The sequence below is a fragment of the Rhyacophila brunnea genome, unplaced genomic scaffold (assembly GCF_057557595.1).
Source record: "Rhyacophila brunnea isolate RB1 unplaced genomic scaffold, BYU_Rbru_1.0 scaffold_13, whole genome shotgun sequence".
Lineage (NCBI taxonomy): Eukaryota > Metazoa > Arthropoda > Insecta > Trichoptera > Rhyacophilidae > Rhyacophila > Rhyacophila brunnea.
The window spans coordinates 35,018,795-35,037,598 of record NW_028232785.1 but is presented as its reverse complement, the minus strand read 5'-3'; the positions used below and the strand labels follow the sequence as shown (position 1 = coordinate 35,037,598).

General features: G+C 33.6%; 3 protein-coding genes across 3 annotated transcripts; 1 reads left to right on the top strand and 2 right to left on the bottom strand.

The window, feature by feature from the left end:
- Positions 1-3,223: 3,223 nt before the first annotated feature.
- Positions 3,224-4,012, top strand: LOC147077382 (uncharacterized). Its single transcript, XM_085941673.1, has 2 exons — positions 3,224-3,349; positions 3,656-4,012. The coding sequence occupies exons 1-2, from the start codon at positions 3,224-3,226 to the stop codon at positions 4,010-4,012; spliced, it is 483 nt and encodes a 160-aa protein (XP_085797799.1).
- Positions 4,013-7,698: 3,686 nt separating this feature from the next.
- LOC147077381 (uncharacterized) lies at positions 7,699-12,797 on the bottom strand. Its single transcript, XM_085940818.1, has 3 exons — positions 12,582-12,797; positions 10,061-10,204; positions 7,699-8,870 (listed from the first exon to the last, which is right to left on the bottom strand). The coding sequence occupies exons 1-3, from the start codon at positions 12,723-12,725 to the stop codon at positions 8,691-8,693; spliced, it is 468 nt and encodes a 155-aa protein (XP_085796944.1). The 5' UTR covers positions 12,726-12,797; the 3' UTR covers positions 7,699-8,690.
- Positions 12,798-13,690: 893 nt separating this feature from the next.
- Positions 13,691-17,725, bottom strand: LOC147077380 (uncharacterized). The gene is made up of 3 exons (XM_085941672.1): positions 17,640-17,725; positions 16,048-17,403; positions 13,691-13,725 (listed from the first exon to the last, which is right to left on the bottom strand). Exons 2-3 carry the CDS (start codon positions 17,387-17,389, stop codon positions 13,691-13,693), a joined length of 1,377 nt encoding a protein of 458 aa, XP_085797798.1. The 5' UTR covers positions 17,390-17,403; positions 17,640-17,725.
- Positions 17,726-18,804: the final 1,079 nt, after the last annotated feature.

Genomic DNA, 18,804 nt, shown 5'->3' with positions numbered 1-18,804 from the left:
AAAATACGTGGTTAACGCATTGGTTACAACTTCCCGATGTGAAGGGTAGATGATTAAGTGGAGGCTGAGGGCCTGTAGGCGTAGAGTGACTTTGCCTTGTCTATCCGTGCATGGTGCAAATAACACGCAATGTCCGTGTGCTTGGCTCAAAATACGGGTAGCATTTTGTTTGTATTGCACTGGCAGATATGTTCTTTTGCCGCGTTGATGATTAATATTGTATTTAACATCTGTAGAAGAAAACTTGAAAATAGAAAAAATGCAGATGGGCCATTTTGCCATTTGAATACCGAAATGCGCTGATCTCGTTATGATTGAGGAAATGCTCATGTTCATTTTCGTTCCATTGTTTTTTTTGACAACAACCTGACAATACCTAATTATTATTGAAGTGTGTCACCGTGTCAAGTTAGTGTTTGTATCTATTATTAGTTGATATTAGTTTCGACGGTAAACACTTTTCAGTATTGTGGCAACACTCTTCTAACATTAACCTGAATGTATCCTGTCTGTCACGTTGTTCCTGCCATATTTACACTTAACATGGATGTAAAGCAAGAATGTGATGGAAAAAATGACAACATTTCTGGCGAATCACACTCCAGATTTATGACGACATTTACGTTTAATTTTATACTGCTCGCCAATTGATTGCCAATTCGGCCAATCAAATGCTATATAAATGTCATCATTCTACTAAAGATTTTAAATTGCCCGAAATAGATTGATTACGTTATTGATTTTATTTTCTCGCAAGAATTCAAAATATCACGTACCTACGCAAAATTATTTTATATAGTGCAAAGAAGATTATAGTTATAAATTAGCTTTAGTTTACAGCATTTAGCTTATGATATCGCCTAAGGTGTTCACATAGAATTGTTCATTTTTAAACTCAATTTCTAGACTTTTTATTTACTTACATATTTCTTATAAGACCATTTGGTCTACCTGAAAGAAATCATCAATAGTTCACTCTGAGTGGCTGTAAGTCAGGTCTCGAGGTAGGCCACGTATTCCAACGTGAAAACGACATTCTCGATCGGATTAAAATAGTTATGAGTCATAAAATCGTCGCAAAAAATCTCGCTGAAGGCGCGCATTTTTGTGGTCGTGTCAATAGGCGACCAATTATTAAAGAAAGAGTTCTGGGAGACCCTTTCTGACTTATTGTAATGATGATACTGTTACATAATATAAACAATGTTGTTATTTTTAGAAGGGTGAAAACGATATGATGAATATTAAGTATGAGTATAATAATGAGGGAGTTATCATCAAAGAAGAATTTGTTGAGAATGCAATCCACCATATTGATGATGAATTAACCCAACCTTGCTGCTCTAATCTACAATACAAGCCATTAGACCAGGTATGTTTAATTACAAATGTTTTTTTTAAAGTCCGATGAAACTTTAAATTGTAAAAAAGATTACAAGTTAAATTTAAATATTTTTTTTTCGAAAATTCGACCCCTACATAACATTAACATTTGAAAATGATTTCGGGTATGTGGCCTTAGTATTCTCAACTAAGCAAATTCTGGGCGCCCAATTTGGACAACTTTTATTAAAGCACTGCCGGTCGTATAGTACGTGAAATGTTGGCTTCTAATACCTTAAATACTGCTGCTTTATCAGCATATACCAGTGACTTCACGAAGCCTCACAGTAAGTAATCCAGAGATATCACATTGCACAGGCCTGTATGCCAATTGATAGGTCCATTTCTCAAAATCAAGTGAACGCCAATACTTAATTTAAATAAAACGATGGTTGCGATTGCTGGATGGCACATCCTGTTGAAAAGAAATCACTGTACTTTCAAATAAATCCATAATATTTAAATCCAAATATAAATCATGGTTTGAAAAGGATTTCCATCGACCTTAACGTGAGCTTTGGCCCCATTTTTGAAGAAATGTGCGTCGATGCCACCAGCGTGTAAACCGCATGAAACGGTAAATATTTGTAGATGTAATGAACTCTAGGGAGTCTTCTGGATGAGTCTTTTTCCGTGTGGGCAATTTTCCTCATTAACAAACCCGTTAAGCAAAAATAAGTCAAATCGCTTTCGCAATTTTGCGAAAAAATGCAATTGTAAGTTGCGTAATTCTACTACAGCTTTTCTGAGTAAATTGAATAAATTATAAGCGTTCTTCAAGCGCGGTCCTATTCATGAAGATTTGCCAGACTATACATATACTAATCATTAGGTATGCTTACATACTGAAGCTTAAAGTTTAGAATAGAGCTTTATTTAGCTACATATTTTTTTCCGACTTACACGCGGCGTAAATGAAAACTGCCATTCTTCGTGGGATTCATTTGTGTGTCAGTTAATTGTCTTAAGAATCGAGGGCATACATTTTTTGTTCTCCCAGGGTGCACAACTAACCTGCCATTGGTAATGGCAATTGGGATGGCAATAAGTTTGTACAACCAAATCACTTCTGATATTGACATATTTTACCTGCGTCAGGATGAGTATAAGGGGGCATTGTTTTATAAATTCTTAAAATAGGGTCTGCTTAGCTCACTCAGTGATTCCTTGTTATATAAATTTCTTACTGTCCACTAATTCTACTGTTTATTGCTGATCTTTTCCTTTTTTATAAATATATAATTATATAATACTCTTTTTTAATCATTATTTTCTTCTAAAAGTCATGTTGTGAACGTCTTATATTAATAAAAGAAAAACACTTTACAAACGACATAGTATCACTGTTATATTAGGGAACACTGGAACATAAGTATATTTTATTGATAGTATTGCTTTGAATATTTTAACATTCCTATTCTTTTTGTAGATTTCTACCCAAACATGTTTTGCAGTACGTAAGAGTAAACCATTGGATATCGTTAATAAAGATACGGTGGATAATGACCCGAGTAACAACAAAATAGCACACGCAATCAATAAAAACAGAAAAATGATGATGCAGCATTCGGAAATAACCATCGATGAACAGAACATCAAAGATGAATTTCAGAAATTATACTTGCCAAAGGTGGTTCGAATTAAGTTGAGAAGAGTTACATATTTTCCACGTAACTTTATTTGTAATAATTGTTGTGGAGTGTTTGAAACTGCAAAACATCTAAATCATCACTACGTTTCATGCACGAAGTCTCAGCATCTTAATTCGTACATAACACATACTACACGCGATGTGTGTTTTAAAAAATTTCAGCAAATTGGTAATTTAAAAACACATAAAATGACACATACAAGTGAAAACCCACATCAATGTGATGTGTGTTCTAAAAAGTTTGTTAAGAATAGTAATCTTAAAATTCATAACAAGACACATACCGGTGAAAAACCACATCAATGCGATGTATGTTCTAAAAAATTCATCACTAATAGTGGACTCAAATTTCATAAAATGACACATACCGGTGAAAAACCACATCAATGCAAAGTGTGTTCTAAAAAGTTCACCACAAATAGTGTACTCAAATTACATCAAATGACACATACGGGTGAAAAACCACATCAATGCGATGTGTGTTTTAAAAAATGTCTGCATATTGGTGATTTAAAAATACATAAAATGAGACATACTGGTGAAAAACGACAGCAATGCGATGTGTGTTTTAAAAAATTTCTTCAAATTGGTCATTTAAAAATACATAAAATGACACATACTGGTGAAAAACCACATCAATGCGATGTGTGTTCTAAAAAGTTCATCAAAAATAGTGATCTCAAATCTCATAAAATGATACATACTGGTGAAAAACCACATCAATGCGATGTGTGTTCTAAAAAGTTCACAAGAAATAGTCATCTAAAAATACATAAAATGGCACATACTGGTGAAAAACCACATCAGTGCGATGTGTGTTCAAAAAATTTCATCGCAAATAGTACTCTAAAAATACATAAAATGACACATACTGGTGAAAAACCACATCAATGCGATGTGTGTTTTAAAAAATTTCTGCAAATGGGTAATTTTAATAAACATCAATTGACACATACTGTTAAAAAATTGCATCAGTGATATGTATGTTTTAAAAAGTTCATCGCAAATAGTCCACTCTAAAGAGATAAAATGACACATACTGATGTAAAACCACATCTATGCGATTTGTTTTCAAAAATTCACACAAAGTTGTGATCTCAAAAATCATAAAATTCCACGTACTGGTTAAAAACGACAGCAATGCGACGGTGTTTCTTCAACATAATTAATATCTTAAAATACATCAAAAATTACGCAGATCGATGAAAAACCATTCAATGCAATGTGAGTTTCTACATTTTTTCTTCTTTTTTTCGACCATGTCCGATCCTGATAGAATCATATGGGCCTCCACAGAGTTAAGGTTTGTGTTGACAGATTTCGTTTTTTACGAGAAATGGGTCAGCCACTTGCCTGGCCATTAGACTGGTGTAAAACCACGAACATCTTTCACTTGCAGAAATCGACAATAAAGTTAAAATAAACTCACTGACTTGTTAAAACCCCTTACCCCCTCCCCCCTCACCTTCTCCGAATATTTTTTTTGCGACACCACAGTTTGGTCAACAATTATCGATGTGCATTTATACATTTAATAGAATAGCAAAAACCAGATAGATTTAAATAGAGATAAACAACCTTCGCTTTCCATTGCCTTGTATTGTTTTACGAGCGTAATGGTACTCTTAAAAATTGTCAAGTTGTGTTTTTAAATATTTATATTTATATTAAACATTTGAACAAATCTTAGAAAAATATCAAAACACATTGACAGGGCGGGAAATTATATTATTATTTTTCCTAGTTTCCAAGAGAATAGTAATCGACCTACTATAAAATCCGACAAGAAGAAATTGACGATTACAGAAAGTCACTCTCGTTGAAAATAGGAGACTTCTCAGTGATGTACCTGTCATGGCGGCAACGCGCGCACGGCATGCGAGTTTAAATAATGTATCGACTCTCTTTTTAGATAATTACGTCTTCTTTTTTTCCTTTTGCAATTAACCAAGAGTTTCCTAATAATAATTCTTACATCACTCCTGATCGTTTTAGACATAGTTTTCATGACACTACGGGAGTGTAAAATGAAATGATTAATTTGGGGGTGCTCCTCATTTGATAGGTCCATTTATCTGGATCACCCAATGTTAAACATATTGATACACAATATATGTACATGCCAGACCCAGGATTTGAACCTAGAACCCACAACGTTATAAGCCGATGCTTAAGACATGCGGCCATCGTGGGAGTAGTTAGTTCATAGCTTTATTTAAGCGATCTGACAATATTAGCGAGTGGTACACGACTAATCAATGAGCTCCCCAAATAGTAGATATTTTCGGTGACGTGATATGTTTTTTGTTTTTTTAAATTTTATTTCTCTGGATAAAATTGTACTTAGGGTCTAAGTAAGTATGTTTTTACTATTTTTATTTTATAAAGGTAGGTACCTATTCTCTTCTTCTCTCTTGTGAGGGTACCTAATATTTGTGATATTAGAAATCTCATGTTGTGTACGTCTTGAATTTAGATTTGTTATGTCCACAATGTCTTTTTTTTATATAAATTCAAATAATCATAAAATATTATAATTAAATATAAGTTCCTACCTACATCCCTATTTATAATGATTTACAATTAAGAATTTAAACAATGTCTCACATTTATAAAAATAATTAGCCTGTATAAGAAATATAACCATAATACCAGTTAAATAGTGTGTTTAATTACTGCACTAATTAAAATCATCACATCGTCCCCTTATTAACACAAAAACCTACAACAAAAAGTCAATTTTTTCAGGAGAGGCAAAACAAACTTTTTTTTTGTTTTAACAAGGGTTTTTAGCAAAACTAAGAATCGTAGAAAGGTGTTATTTTGATTGTTTTAACCTGTAGTCATTTCTCTGTTAAACACTGGTTAAAATCTGGTTATAAAAAGTAAGTCGTTCTATTTACGTCTACGTGTTGCAAACAAATTTTTAGTCATCAAAAAATGATAGTCAATTGATGATCAAAAATTGACCTGTTCGAAATAATTTTATTATAATACATATGGAATTTTGGTTCATACAGATTAATGAAAACTTTATTTAGATGGAAAAACATTCATTTTAATTTACAGCGAAACAATTCAATACAATCACAATATTATGTTAACATTACATATATGGAAGAAATCATAAAAAGGTACAATCATCATTTCAGGTTGATGATAAATAATGGTAGGTACATACAATTTACTTGATAATAAATTTAATACAAATAATCACATAAGAGAAAATAATAAATTGAATCATAAAAATAAAATGTTAGTATAGTGTACGAAGGCGCTGTTGCCGATCAGAGCGGGTGTGGGCATCTTTAAGATACAAACACTCAATAATATTGTATTAAGATACCGATTCATTATCACGAATATCACCACCGATAGTTAAAATATTATAAAACTGGTGGTATTGCTGTTAAGCGCCTTAAATCTTAATTTTTTTCTTTGGCTGTGGTTTGGTTGTGGTTTTTTATAATATTCCTGGATAAAATTTAATTCAATTGGCTTCTGTCTTGTACTGAGGCGCCGCTGTATCGGTATACTGCTAAATTCCTCAGATTTTTCATATTTGAAGTATATATTATTTGGTTCATCTTTTCTATATTGGAACCAAAAAATTTTCAACCAGTTTACCTAATCTCCATTCGAGTCAATCTTTTTGTTTTTAATAATTTCTTTAGCAATAGGTATATTTGAAGTCAATGAAGTCCGTTGTGTCAAGTTCATTGACAGCGTACTTTTCACCTTTTGATGACATCCGAACCACTGCGTACCAACCAGATGGGTCAAAGATATCGATATACTCTTTGACGTTCTCTCAATTTACGCGTGCACTGAATAACACTCCAATAGGGAGTGTCCGGGTTCAAAAAAACAATGATCAATCATTGGTATATTGAGATTTTTTATTGCTACCTATCAAAAATATTGCACACACGTTGACACTGAGGTTCTGCCCACCGCATATGTCCGAAAAAAAAGTGTTTCCTGTTTGCTTAACTATTTAAAAAATCAGATAGACATGTGGCAACTCTACAGACCCACGATTGGTTATGCCTAGAATTGGGTTTCAGTATTTCCCGTACGCGAATTTCCGAAAAATTTTCGAGATTTTCCATCCCGAATCTCGAGAATTTAAATTTTTAACAGAGACATAATATGTCACGGGTAGGTTGATTAACATTAGATATATTATCAAAAGACACCAGATAAATGTCATCTTTAACCGTCAACCCATAAAAAACACAATATTTAATTGGTGGACGAATGGGATTCCCCAAGAAGTTAGACCCATGTTACGTTTTCTAGGATATTTTTCAGAAGTTGAGTCATTCTTATTGCAATTAGTTTTATTGTCTACCGAATATCATACAAATAATAGATGTGCTTATATTATTATATAATATAAATACCTCTACATAATTATAAAACACTTCTGAGAAATATATAACCAATAGAATGAATCTTTTTGAAAATAAATGGACACCCAGCAGTATGGCCCCCATATCCTGACGCGGGCACCCAGGACAGGATCTATATCAAATTTAATTGTTAGTGACAAAGCACAATTGGATGGATAATGTGATGTAGTAGTTGATTATTTGTGTCGCCTTTATGATTTTGCTGTGGTAAATATTTGTTTTATTATTCAGTTAAAAATCTCCCTTCGAGGCGGGTGAAACCAGTCAAATTTATTAAATAAAAAAGTGTAATAAAAAGGGAAAAAAATGCGTTTTATTATTTTAAATCAGGAATAGAATAGTTGCGTATAGTAAATAGTCTAAATTGCGTTCTTAAATATTGGCAATCGGCTTTTGTATTGAAAAAAAAAATATCTTTATTACTAACCGATGTCAGGATTGGTCCAAGATTTTTGTTATACGTGTTTGAATTTGCTAATAAATGAAATAACTATGTTTTTTCAACAGATAATTCACAAGATTTAAGAATGTAACATTCTTTTATCAAACAAACGTAATTTAAAAACACAAATATTTAACGAACGGAAAAATCCCCCCAGACCCCCAGTAGTGTGGCACCTTATGTGGTTATAAAATGACTGTCACATTATTCTTTATGAGCAAACATACATTTAAAATGTTTTTTAACCCGTATGTGTATTTTTATGTATTTTAAGATTACTAAGCCGCGTGCACTTAAAAGAGCAAACATCGCATTTATAAGGTTTTTCACCAGTATGTGTTATTTTGTGCCTTTTTAGGGAGCAACGGTGCAAGAATTTTGCCGAGCATTCTTCGCATTGGTATGGTTTTTCACCAGTATGTCTCATTTTATGTGTCCTAAGATTAGCGATCTGTGAGAATGTCAGTTGACAAACATCGCATTCATATGGCTTTTCACCAGTATGTTTTCTTTTATGTCTTTCGAGAACGTCGCTATCTGAACATTTATATGAGCAAAGATTGCATTCGTATGGTTTTTCACCGGTGTGTATCATTTTATGTTTCTTGAGAGAGCAGCGTTGTGTGAATTTTGTCAAGCATTCGTCGCACTGAAATGGTTTTTCACCACTATGTGTCATTTTATGTTTCTTTAGATTGGCGATTCGTGTGAATGGTAATAGACAAACATCGCACGCGTGTGATTTTTCCCCAATTTGTGATTTTTTATGTCTTTCGAAAACCAGATTAGGCAATTGCGATTATTCTTTGATGTTTTGTTCATCTATTGTTACATCGGAATACTGAATCATCGTATCTTGACTTTCTTTGAATACTGACGCATGTTTGCTGGAATCGTTCGATTTCATAGCTGTATCCAAATTCATACCGGTCAAAAGATCATCACACGTATTGTGGGCGGCAGCAAATTGAGTAGAATTCTACAAAATGAACATAATTATTTATTATTATCTTTAATAACAATAATGGCTCACATGCCCAACGTAGTCAAAATGGAGGATTATGGTATTTTCAAAGCATTAGCTTGAACTTTCCTTAAATGTTGTAGATAATCCAATTATAAAATTGTATAGCCTTATCCATTACATTTATTTTAAACATTTTATGACTGCAAAAAGTATTTTTAATACATAAAATAGTATTCTTTTAAACCTCTCGATCTAATGTTTTAGAATATAGTCATAAGTACATCCATATGCAGTGATGTTAAGAATTTTTTATATTTATTTATTTTTAGACGCATTTACAAAACCATTAGTAAAATTAATATTAACATTATTTAGTGAAACATTTATTTACGATAAAAATTATATTTTATAATCTCTGTGATCCAAAATTTAACAAGAATTAGGCATTTTATTATTGAAAAAATGGGCAAGATTAACATATTTGAAGATAATTCTAAAGTACTGATTATAATTTATGTCTTTGTCCATTCAAATGTGATAAAACATCCTACGAATAATGATTGTTTTATAATAATTATTGACCTAAGAATAAGGTAGTATTTATTTGAAATACGCCATTTCTATTAGCATTTCCCAGTGGTTAAGCTACAACATACGGCCGTAGCCATAAATTGACAAATGATAAATGAAGTAGGGAGTAAGATCATGTTAACGCGCGTGTTTAAACATGTACTGTTTTTAAAAAAGCGATTTTTTTCTGTTAGGCTAATTTATACAAATGCAGTATGTAGATCGCAATTACAACATATCCTAAGTACTGATCTAGTTAAGATTGAGGAAATGCCGACGAATATTAACACTCTATTTTATAAAATGTGTCACTCATTTAATGTAGACTGGTATGATTGCTACATATATTTTTGCTAATGACATAAAAGATACATACAAGTTAGTGAAATGTAACATTTTTTATTTAAAAAGAACACACTACGATGGCTTTCTTAGAACATTTCTTGACTGGGAGATACAGATACGTAATACTGTAGGCATTTAGACTAACTGAAATGTACCAAGATGAGAAAGATAATCAATCTTCACAAATATATACAGATGACCTAGGATATGGAAATGCACTAAAGTTTGGAAGATAAGCTTGGATAGCTGATGACTACAGCAAGATAAAATTTTACCTAACTACCTACCTGATTTCTCGGGGTTTCCTCTGAATACGAGCACCCAGGTTGAGAATCTTCATCATATAATGGTTGCAACGTGTCTTCAATAAACTCACGCTTCATGTCCACTAGCCGAAGGTCAGTCTCAGGTTTTATACAAGTTGGAGGACACTAAGGGAAACAATACATAATAAGTCTGCAATTCGATAATCTAAGGCAGGCGTTCCATTGACAACTCAAAAATCTTCATTTTATAAGCCGCCCTGCTAGTGAAAGTCAGCCGAACAATGGACGACTAAAAAGTCCAGTTCGAAAAGATAATTATACACAGGGCTTTTTTTTCCATTTAACGCGGTGGAACGGCGTTCCGGCACCTTTTTTCACGGTTTTATTTCAAAATCAATTAAACGAAAAAATATTTGCGCTTAAGTAATTACAATAATAGTTCGTTAAAATGATAAAATAAGGTACAGGTGGAAGCCATTTTGAATGTTGGCGTGTTAGTGTTAGTGAAGTAACCGTATAGTTTAAATAGCAAACCTGCGTATGTAACTAGCTTCATACGTATGTCTTTGCGTATTATGATTTTGACAGCTTGACGTTTATCGCATGGCGGCATCTGCGTATATTGTTATTTACGTTTGTTTAGTCAGTTTGTGTTACGATTACGTGTTGTGCAACTATTTTATATATTATTTAGTGCAACCCCAAGTTTAAATATGAAAAAAATTTCCTGTTACTTCTCAACCACCGGCAGCGGCGCCGATTCCGCAAATAAAAAGCTCAAAACAGTAACAGAAACGATGTCAGAAGATATGGAAATATCGGTACATGTAGATGTTCCTGAATCATCTCGAGCTGATCTCGGGGATCAAGGTCGAACTCAAAACGATTGGCCAGACTGCTGGTCATTAGATCAAAAAAACGATTTTTGCTCAAAAAACAAATGGTTGAACGTACACAAAATGAAACTTGGCTGCACAATTTGCAGAAACGTTGGAACTTTGGAAAAATATCCAAAGAATGGGCCAATAATGAAATCACGTATTCTGGGAAAGAGAGGAAGCTACAATTGGGGTCACTTCGAAAAAAAATTTTCGATCACAGAGGATCTATTGCACACAAAGCAGCGTTAAAAATCATTTCTGAAGCCAAAAAAAAGCAGATTGAAAATACTTTTTTAAAATCGTTATCTCGCGAAAAAGTAATAACAGCAAACATATTTCGAACTGCATATAAAGTAGCTAAGGAAAATCAATCATTCAACAGTTTCGGCACTCTTGTTCATCAAACTCGTGGGACCACCCTTGACACTTTTCGATCCTTCAAAATATGTTGATAGGTGGTTACTTAAAGGAAGACATTCGGCCTTAGACTCTAACACTAAGAAAAGGAATCGAGATGATGTATCAGACGAGAATTGGAAAAAACTTTGGAAATCACTCTAAACTTTTATCCAAGTTCATAAATAAATACATTACATATGTATTTACAATTATATTTTAAATTTAGTCTTATTTAGTCTTATTTGTACAATATATTTCAAATATAATGTATGTATTTTATTGTTTCTGTAGCTTTGTTTTGACTAAAATAAAAAATTATCGTAAAAATCAACCTTTTTTTGTTCGCTTCGTGGCATAGCTCCTTTAAATTTCATTTAAGTGACATTTGAATATAATTTTATTTAGTAAAACACTTGACATGAAGTGAGTTCCGGCACCTTTTTTTTTTTAAAAAAAGCCCTGATTATACATAAGTACCTACCTAATAATACCGTAATGTCTTCAGATATTCGTGAAATTTTCAGGTATTTTTAGGTAGATTTAAATAGGTAACATAATAGATAAACTGAGGAGAACAATAATTTACTGTTGTCGTTTATAAATTTTAAGAATACAAATGCAAAGTGATGAATTAATTTAGAATCATTACACGTTTTCATCAATCTCACCTAATGGTTAACGAAAAAATTCTGGCAACTCGACGTGTTAAATAACAGACATGTTTGAATTCCAGACTAGTCTGGCTTGGAACTTAAATTAAGCAAAGTTACGTTGTTGCATGCAAAAGATGTCTGAAGGTCAATGCCAAGCGCAGGAGCGCCCCACCGACTGGCTTTAACACTTCCTAGTAATAGTCGAACGGCGCGGGGGGGGGGGGGGGGCAAACAAAGTGTCACTGGTGGTGGCAGCGTAAAACGTCTGACTTGCGTGAAAATAGAATAGAAGTTTAAAAAGACCTGAGTGAACTCAGCTGATATTGAAAATATGTGAAGATATTCTGTCGAAAAAACTACAAATTGACCAATATGTTTGCCAATTTATTTGCTTACTAAACATTTGTACATTTTTGTACGATATAACTTGTAATACGTATCTACGTACTTTAGTCATTGTGGAAATATTGATTACTCTTAATCTTTTTATAACAAAATACGCTTGCATGTTTGAAAATAGCACACCATAAAGCTAAACTCCTCTCTAGTATGAAACATAAACGATTTGTAAAACGATGGACTCGCAGGAAACTGATTGTTACAACTAACCTCAAAATTTAAACTGGTATCTTCGGCATTCTCTTGCTTTATGTAAATCCGGGGTTCTGGGCTTCCTCGATTAATAATTGGTACATCATACCAAGTCTGCCCATCTCCGCCAGGTTGATCTTCAAATTCTCGCTTTACATCCATGTTTTGAAGCGACAAAGGTGACAGCTAGGCTCTACTTCCAAGAGGGCTGCCAATATTCCCTAGCATTATGTTGCCATGTTTTTGTCACTGATATAATTAAAGTACGGGTCTAAGAATTTACAGATTTCAGAAAAAAATAAAGTTGGTACCTAGATTTGCCGCAGTAGGTATTGAATCAATAAGCAATCATTTTTGACCACTAGTAACTTTCATTAGCGCATATACTTCGATTTAGGACTAGGCATGCAAGGCCAGTCACAATATTTTTGTAGGTAGATACTCGTAATTTAGAAAGTTGTAAAGAATATTATTTGTGCAAGCCGAGAGAATACTGTCTCGAAAGAGATAAAAAAAGTCCTTGACTTTAATTTTAAATGGATTTCATTGAATTCGCCAGCGAGGATTTTTGGTCGGAAGTGAGCCATGCCCTCGGAATTTTTCAAAAGCCCAGTTTGTTTGTGCGAAAAACAAAAAAACCCATTTGTACATTTTCATCAGAGATGGTAACGGGCACAATAATAAAAAATGCAGAAATTTCTGTGAGAAAAAGATGGCAGCACTGCGCGAAAGTATCTATGGTTTGGAAAAGGTTGATACGAAGGTGTATGTCTTATGTATCCCCGCAAACATGGATGGAAAGCGAGAATATTGTGATGGAGACCAGTATAATGCAGATGATAAACCTTGGATTGACGCACCGACGATAAAAGATCCAAATAATCCTGACGCCCGCACTTATGTAAAGCAAGAGAATAGTGACGATCCCATTTGCAATTATTTTGAGGTTAGTTTTTTTTACTATTAATAACAATTAGCTTTATACCCCGTTTACACAAACATTGATTTACCTACTGCTGATAGTACGTATTATCGCGGCCATAAAAAGAAAATGCACGTGTAAACATGTATTATCGTGCAAGTTGCAAGATTGCTTGAATGAATCAAACAAGTTCGCTTCTGAATTTTCACTTGACAGATGGAAGTTGGTCGATATCTGCACCTGCGCAATAGAGGCAAACATGCTGAAAAAAAAACAAACTACACCGCGCAGTCTCATTTTGAGTTTAACCGATATTCACGACCTGTCAAAAAGTAGCTAGCATAAAATAAAAACATCGCGTCTCGCTTAGGGCCGTTTGTGTCGGTGTTCGGTGTCGCGCTCGTATATAATAAGGAGGCTTTTGTATTATGTTTATGAACGCCTCAGAGATAATGAGTCAACGCGTGTCCAGTACACTTTTCCGTCGGCCGCTACATTCTCAAGCCGCCGAAGCACTTGTTTTAATTACCGCAGCCAGTTGTATGTTTACTTAATTTATAACACGAAATTATGCGTTAACTCATTAGCTCTGGGGCGTTCATAAACAAAGTACAAAAGCCCGTTTATTATATACGAGCGCAACACCGAACACCGACACAAACGGCCCTAAGCGAGACGCGATGTTTTTATTAAAACCCCTTAACTTCACCCGTTTTTTTCACAGAAAGTCGTTTTGCCACCAAAATATTTACCAATTTGAAGTCTTATAGACGTTATATAATGCGCAATGATAGTGTTTATTTTTATTTATATTGAAGTAACGCCCATTTTATACTAAATAATATAATAAATCACTATTTTGTATATAGACGAAAATACGGCATGATTCCCTAACTTCGCCTAATGGGTTTTAGGAGGTCCAGCACTAAATTATTGTCTATGGATACTCACGAAATCTATTAAAAAATGACGTTAAGCAAATTTAGGTCTTATGCTAGAGACAATTTGACATATTTCGAAGAAATATCTACGTTGGCGAAGATAGGAATCACTTCAATGACTGTTTCATACAACCTACCAATTGACGCTAGGGCTGCCAAAACCCAAAGCATTATAGTACCATTTTTATGTGTTGATTTAGATAGTTAATTTTTAGTAAAGGAAATATGAGAAAAAATCTTAACTGGTGATTCAAAGTGATGAGTAGTTTTTCTTTCTAAAAACCATAAAAATTAAAAAAAAAACACACCTATCATAATTACACAGTCGGTAGTATAATTTATTTTTATAAAATAGTTTACAGAAAATACAGTTTGACCGAAATACAAAATAATACAATACACATACACACATACAATAATAGGTATAATATATGAAAACATAGGTATCATAAAAAAACAGTAGAATGGATTAAGTTTAAAAACGATAGAAATACAAAAGAACACAAAATCACACGAGCATATAAGAGAGAATGGTAAAATGTATGAAAACATAGGTATGATTAAAAAATACAATATATTGTAGAAATACAAAAGAACACAAAATAACACGAGCACATAAGAGAGAATAGTAAAACTTATCATAACATATATGTCAAAAAAATACAGTTGAATGATTTAAGTTTAAAAGCGATAGAAATACAATTGAACATAAAATAATACAAATGCATAATAAAATAAGAAAAAATTGTAAAACAGTTATGACAAAAATAAATGGCAAAACAAAACAATATAGTGTTCTAAAATCGATAGAAATAAAAACACACAATTAACACGAGAAAAAATACTACATAAATATAGTCAAATAATAGGTAAGTATATGGCTTTTAGTTAAAGTCATAAAAATACAAGAAAACAGAAATTAACATTATCTTATTCTTATACCTATATGACAACGGATTGAGAAAAACATATAAACACAATAAATTAGAACACTGATATAATATTTATAATTAAGAATGTCAGATACATAAATTATTATGATACCTACTTATACTAGGAAGAAAATTTAAAAAATGCAATATTTCTCAAAATCTAAACCACTAAATACTAACACACCTCGTCGGCCATTTTTTGGTATTTTTAACACTTTTTCAACATTCGTGATATAAACATCTGAAATATCCGCTACGTTAGGCCACGAAAACTGTCCTTTGCCTTTGTGCCTTAAAAATTTGGTCCGGAAACAGTTCTCACTTAAAATGTCTTGTACTTGACCAATAGAAAATTTACTTACAACGTTTTTCTGAAAAAAATTTCACAAAAATAAAGGCCTCGATTTGCACTTCAATTTTCTCAACAGTTTCAGTGTTATGTCCATCTTTGCACCCATTTTCTGATGAGTTGCCGTTGTCTTCTTGTGCAGGATTTGCAACAGATATTAAAGAGTTCGAAGTGATAATTACACTACTGTCCTTTTCGCTTGGACACCACTGACTAGATGCTGAGGAAGGACCAGGTTGACATTTTTCAATAGGTAAATTAGGTGCAATGATTGTAGGTTCTCTTCGTAGTGTCAATGTGTTTTTTTCTATACGACTATTTGGTTGCACGGTGTGCCAACCAAAATCGTCGGAGCATATGGAGGTCCCAGGTTCTACATTTAATTTTTTATTGCGTACCTTCTTCATTGGATTTGGAGATCGATTTTCTTTTAAATAGTCTAACAGAGCTGTATCAACTCCAAAAGAAGTTCGTTCCGTGTGAGTCGGCAGTTTTTTCAAAACCTTTTCAGGGCGAAATGGGCAAATTCCAGTACTGGAAAAAGCACTGATAATATTTTCCCTTTTTTTAGAAACTTCTATCAACTCCTTTAATAACACAGGGAAGTGAGATTTGTTCATTGAACTTTCCGATGGATTTTTAGTTTTATATTCTAGTAATATTCTTCGCCACTGTTTTTTCATCGGCCCAAAAAAGCAGACGTCAAGTGGTTGAGTGATGTGTGTCGAATTTGGCGGAAGGAAAACAAATCTAATTTCGTTATGTTCGCATGCATCAATTATGTGCGTATTGACGTGAGATGCGAGATTATCGCCGATCAATAGTTTGGGACCAGATTTTTTTCTCGCCCAAGGAAGAACTATTGATCTAAACCAATCCTCAAAGATGGCAGTATCGAACCACCCTGATTTTGTTCGATTAAATCTTGCACCTTTGGGCCCGTTGATACACCACTGATCCCACAGACATTCCGCCTTATACACAACATATGGGGGTAATGAAACGCCGTCTGCAGAAATAGCGAACATTACCGATATTGAACCTTTCGTGTAGTTTAGCACTCTCTCTGGGTATTTAATCCCACGCCTGAATAAACATTTCGATGCACCTGGATTATCGGTGAGATTCGTCTCATCATAATTTAATATGTTTTCAGGTGGGATTTTATCTAAAGACACTTTCAAATTATCAAAATAAATTGACATTTCACTGCATGTCTTCTCAGCACGCGACCGTTTAATATTTTGCGTGGCTCGCGTCGTTAATGTATCCCTGTGTCGTTTAATAAAATTGTGTGCCCATTTTATTCCTGGAATCTTTCCTTGGAACAAAGATTCGCGGCCATTCCCAAGAAGATATCTATAAACGACGAGTCTCAAATCTAAAACGGTTAAAGGACTGCCAAAATCTCCAGCAGCCACAAGCACTTTCACTATTTTGGATTCTTCCTCTGCCGTCAGACGCGTAGGGCACCCAACATTTCTGGAGTGCTTTCCATTCAACTTGTCCAGTAATGTCCTCCTGGGTATGCCGAATTGTTTTTCCGCTTCATACGAAGTAATTTTTTTCTCTCTGATATTATCTAAAGCAATTTCCAACATTTCTTTGCTGTGTTGCGTTGTATAATTCCTCTTCTTTTTGAAAAGCGGTTTTTTGATTTTTTTTTGTTTTTCGTTTTCCATTTTATGACAAATACCTAAAACAATAGAGAAAAATATATTATAAAACAAATACGATAAATATTTCGAGAAAAGCATTTTTTTTGTGACAACCCTAACGCCAGACGAAGTATAGGAACAAGTAGTTCACAAAACATAGCCTGTCATTGCATACTCAAATAATTGATGTTTTGTTATAAATATAGGAGATCTCACATTACATTTGGCAAGCAGACTACATCACTATATTATAGTAAAAATATGAAGAACTTACCTCTACCAAATCCGTAGAAATCAGCAAGAGTTCAGAGGTATTCCGAAAAAAACTCTTCACACCTGACTCGAATAAACGTTACTAACACAAACACGGCGAAGATAATGGCGGTTTGAAAATTGTGTATTGCCAGGACGAATATTATCTTTAAAATTGCCTTAGTGGCTTAAAGTGTTGCGATAGTAAAAACATGAGTTTCTAGTGTTTAATTGATTTAGGTGAAGTTAGGGACACTTGGCGAAGTTAGGGGGTTTTACGGTAAGCCTATTGTCTATAAAAACTACTTGCAGTCGTTAAATACGTGAAATGGGGTGAGAATAGACCAATTATTCTATTTTCAAAACTTTTTGTAACAGATTAATGTTGTAAGCCTCAAATTCTACTAAATTATCTACCATGCTACACGACAACATAAATTCAGGCGTTCCAGCTAAAGGGTTTGACAGGTCAAAACTGGCGCACTGCGCATGCGTTATAAGCAAACCGGAATAGTTTTAGATTTAACGTTTAGTTCACTGTGCTAGCTAACTTCAAAACATTTTCTGACCGTCAGAAGTGGTTTGGTCGGAAACGTTAAATCACTTCTCACGATTTGTCATTGTAATAACTGTCCAGGAGGACCTAGCCTAAAAACGATGTCATTTATTATATTCCGTACCTATGGTATGTTCTCTACATAATATTATTGCGTTACCTATGAACATTTTAATAATTTTAGGATTAAGAAAAATTGATATTCTTCCGCATTTATATAATTCGTGAGATGTTCATATTAATATTTTAGACATTTACACAGTAAGAGTTCAGTAGAATAAGGTCGGTTTATTATAGCGTAGTAACCGATACCTATTATTCATTAGTAACCGTTTGCGAACAATAAATCGATTTTGGTCGTATTTTCCCATGATTCCACACAAATGTTGTATGCATAGAGTTCGATTCGATATCATCACTTGTTTGGTATTTAGTGAGAGGTGGTAGGATTCGCTACTCGACTGAAAAATTACAACAAGATAGATTGACTAGACTAAATGATTTTACTAAAATACCCGACTTAATTTGTCTGTTCGTACACGTTTAGTTACTAAATTATTCGCCACTCGACTTAACTACTCGCCTGACCCGGAGCGGGCTTAAGGGTGTTTCCATTAGCGCAGCGACAAAA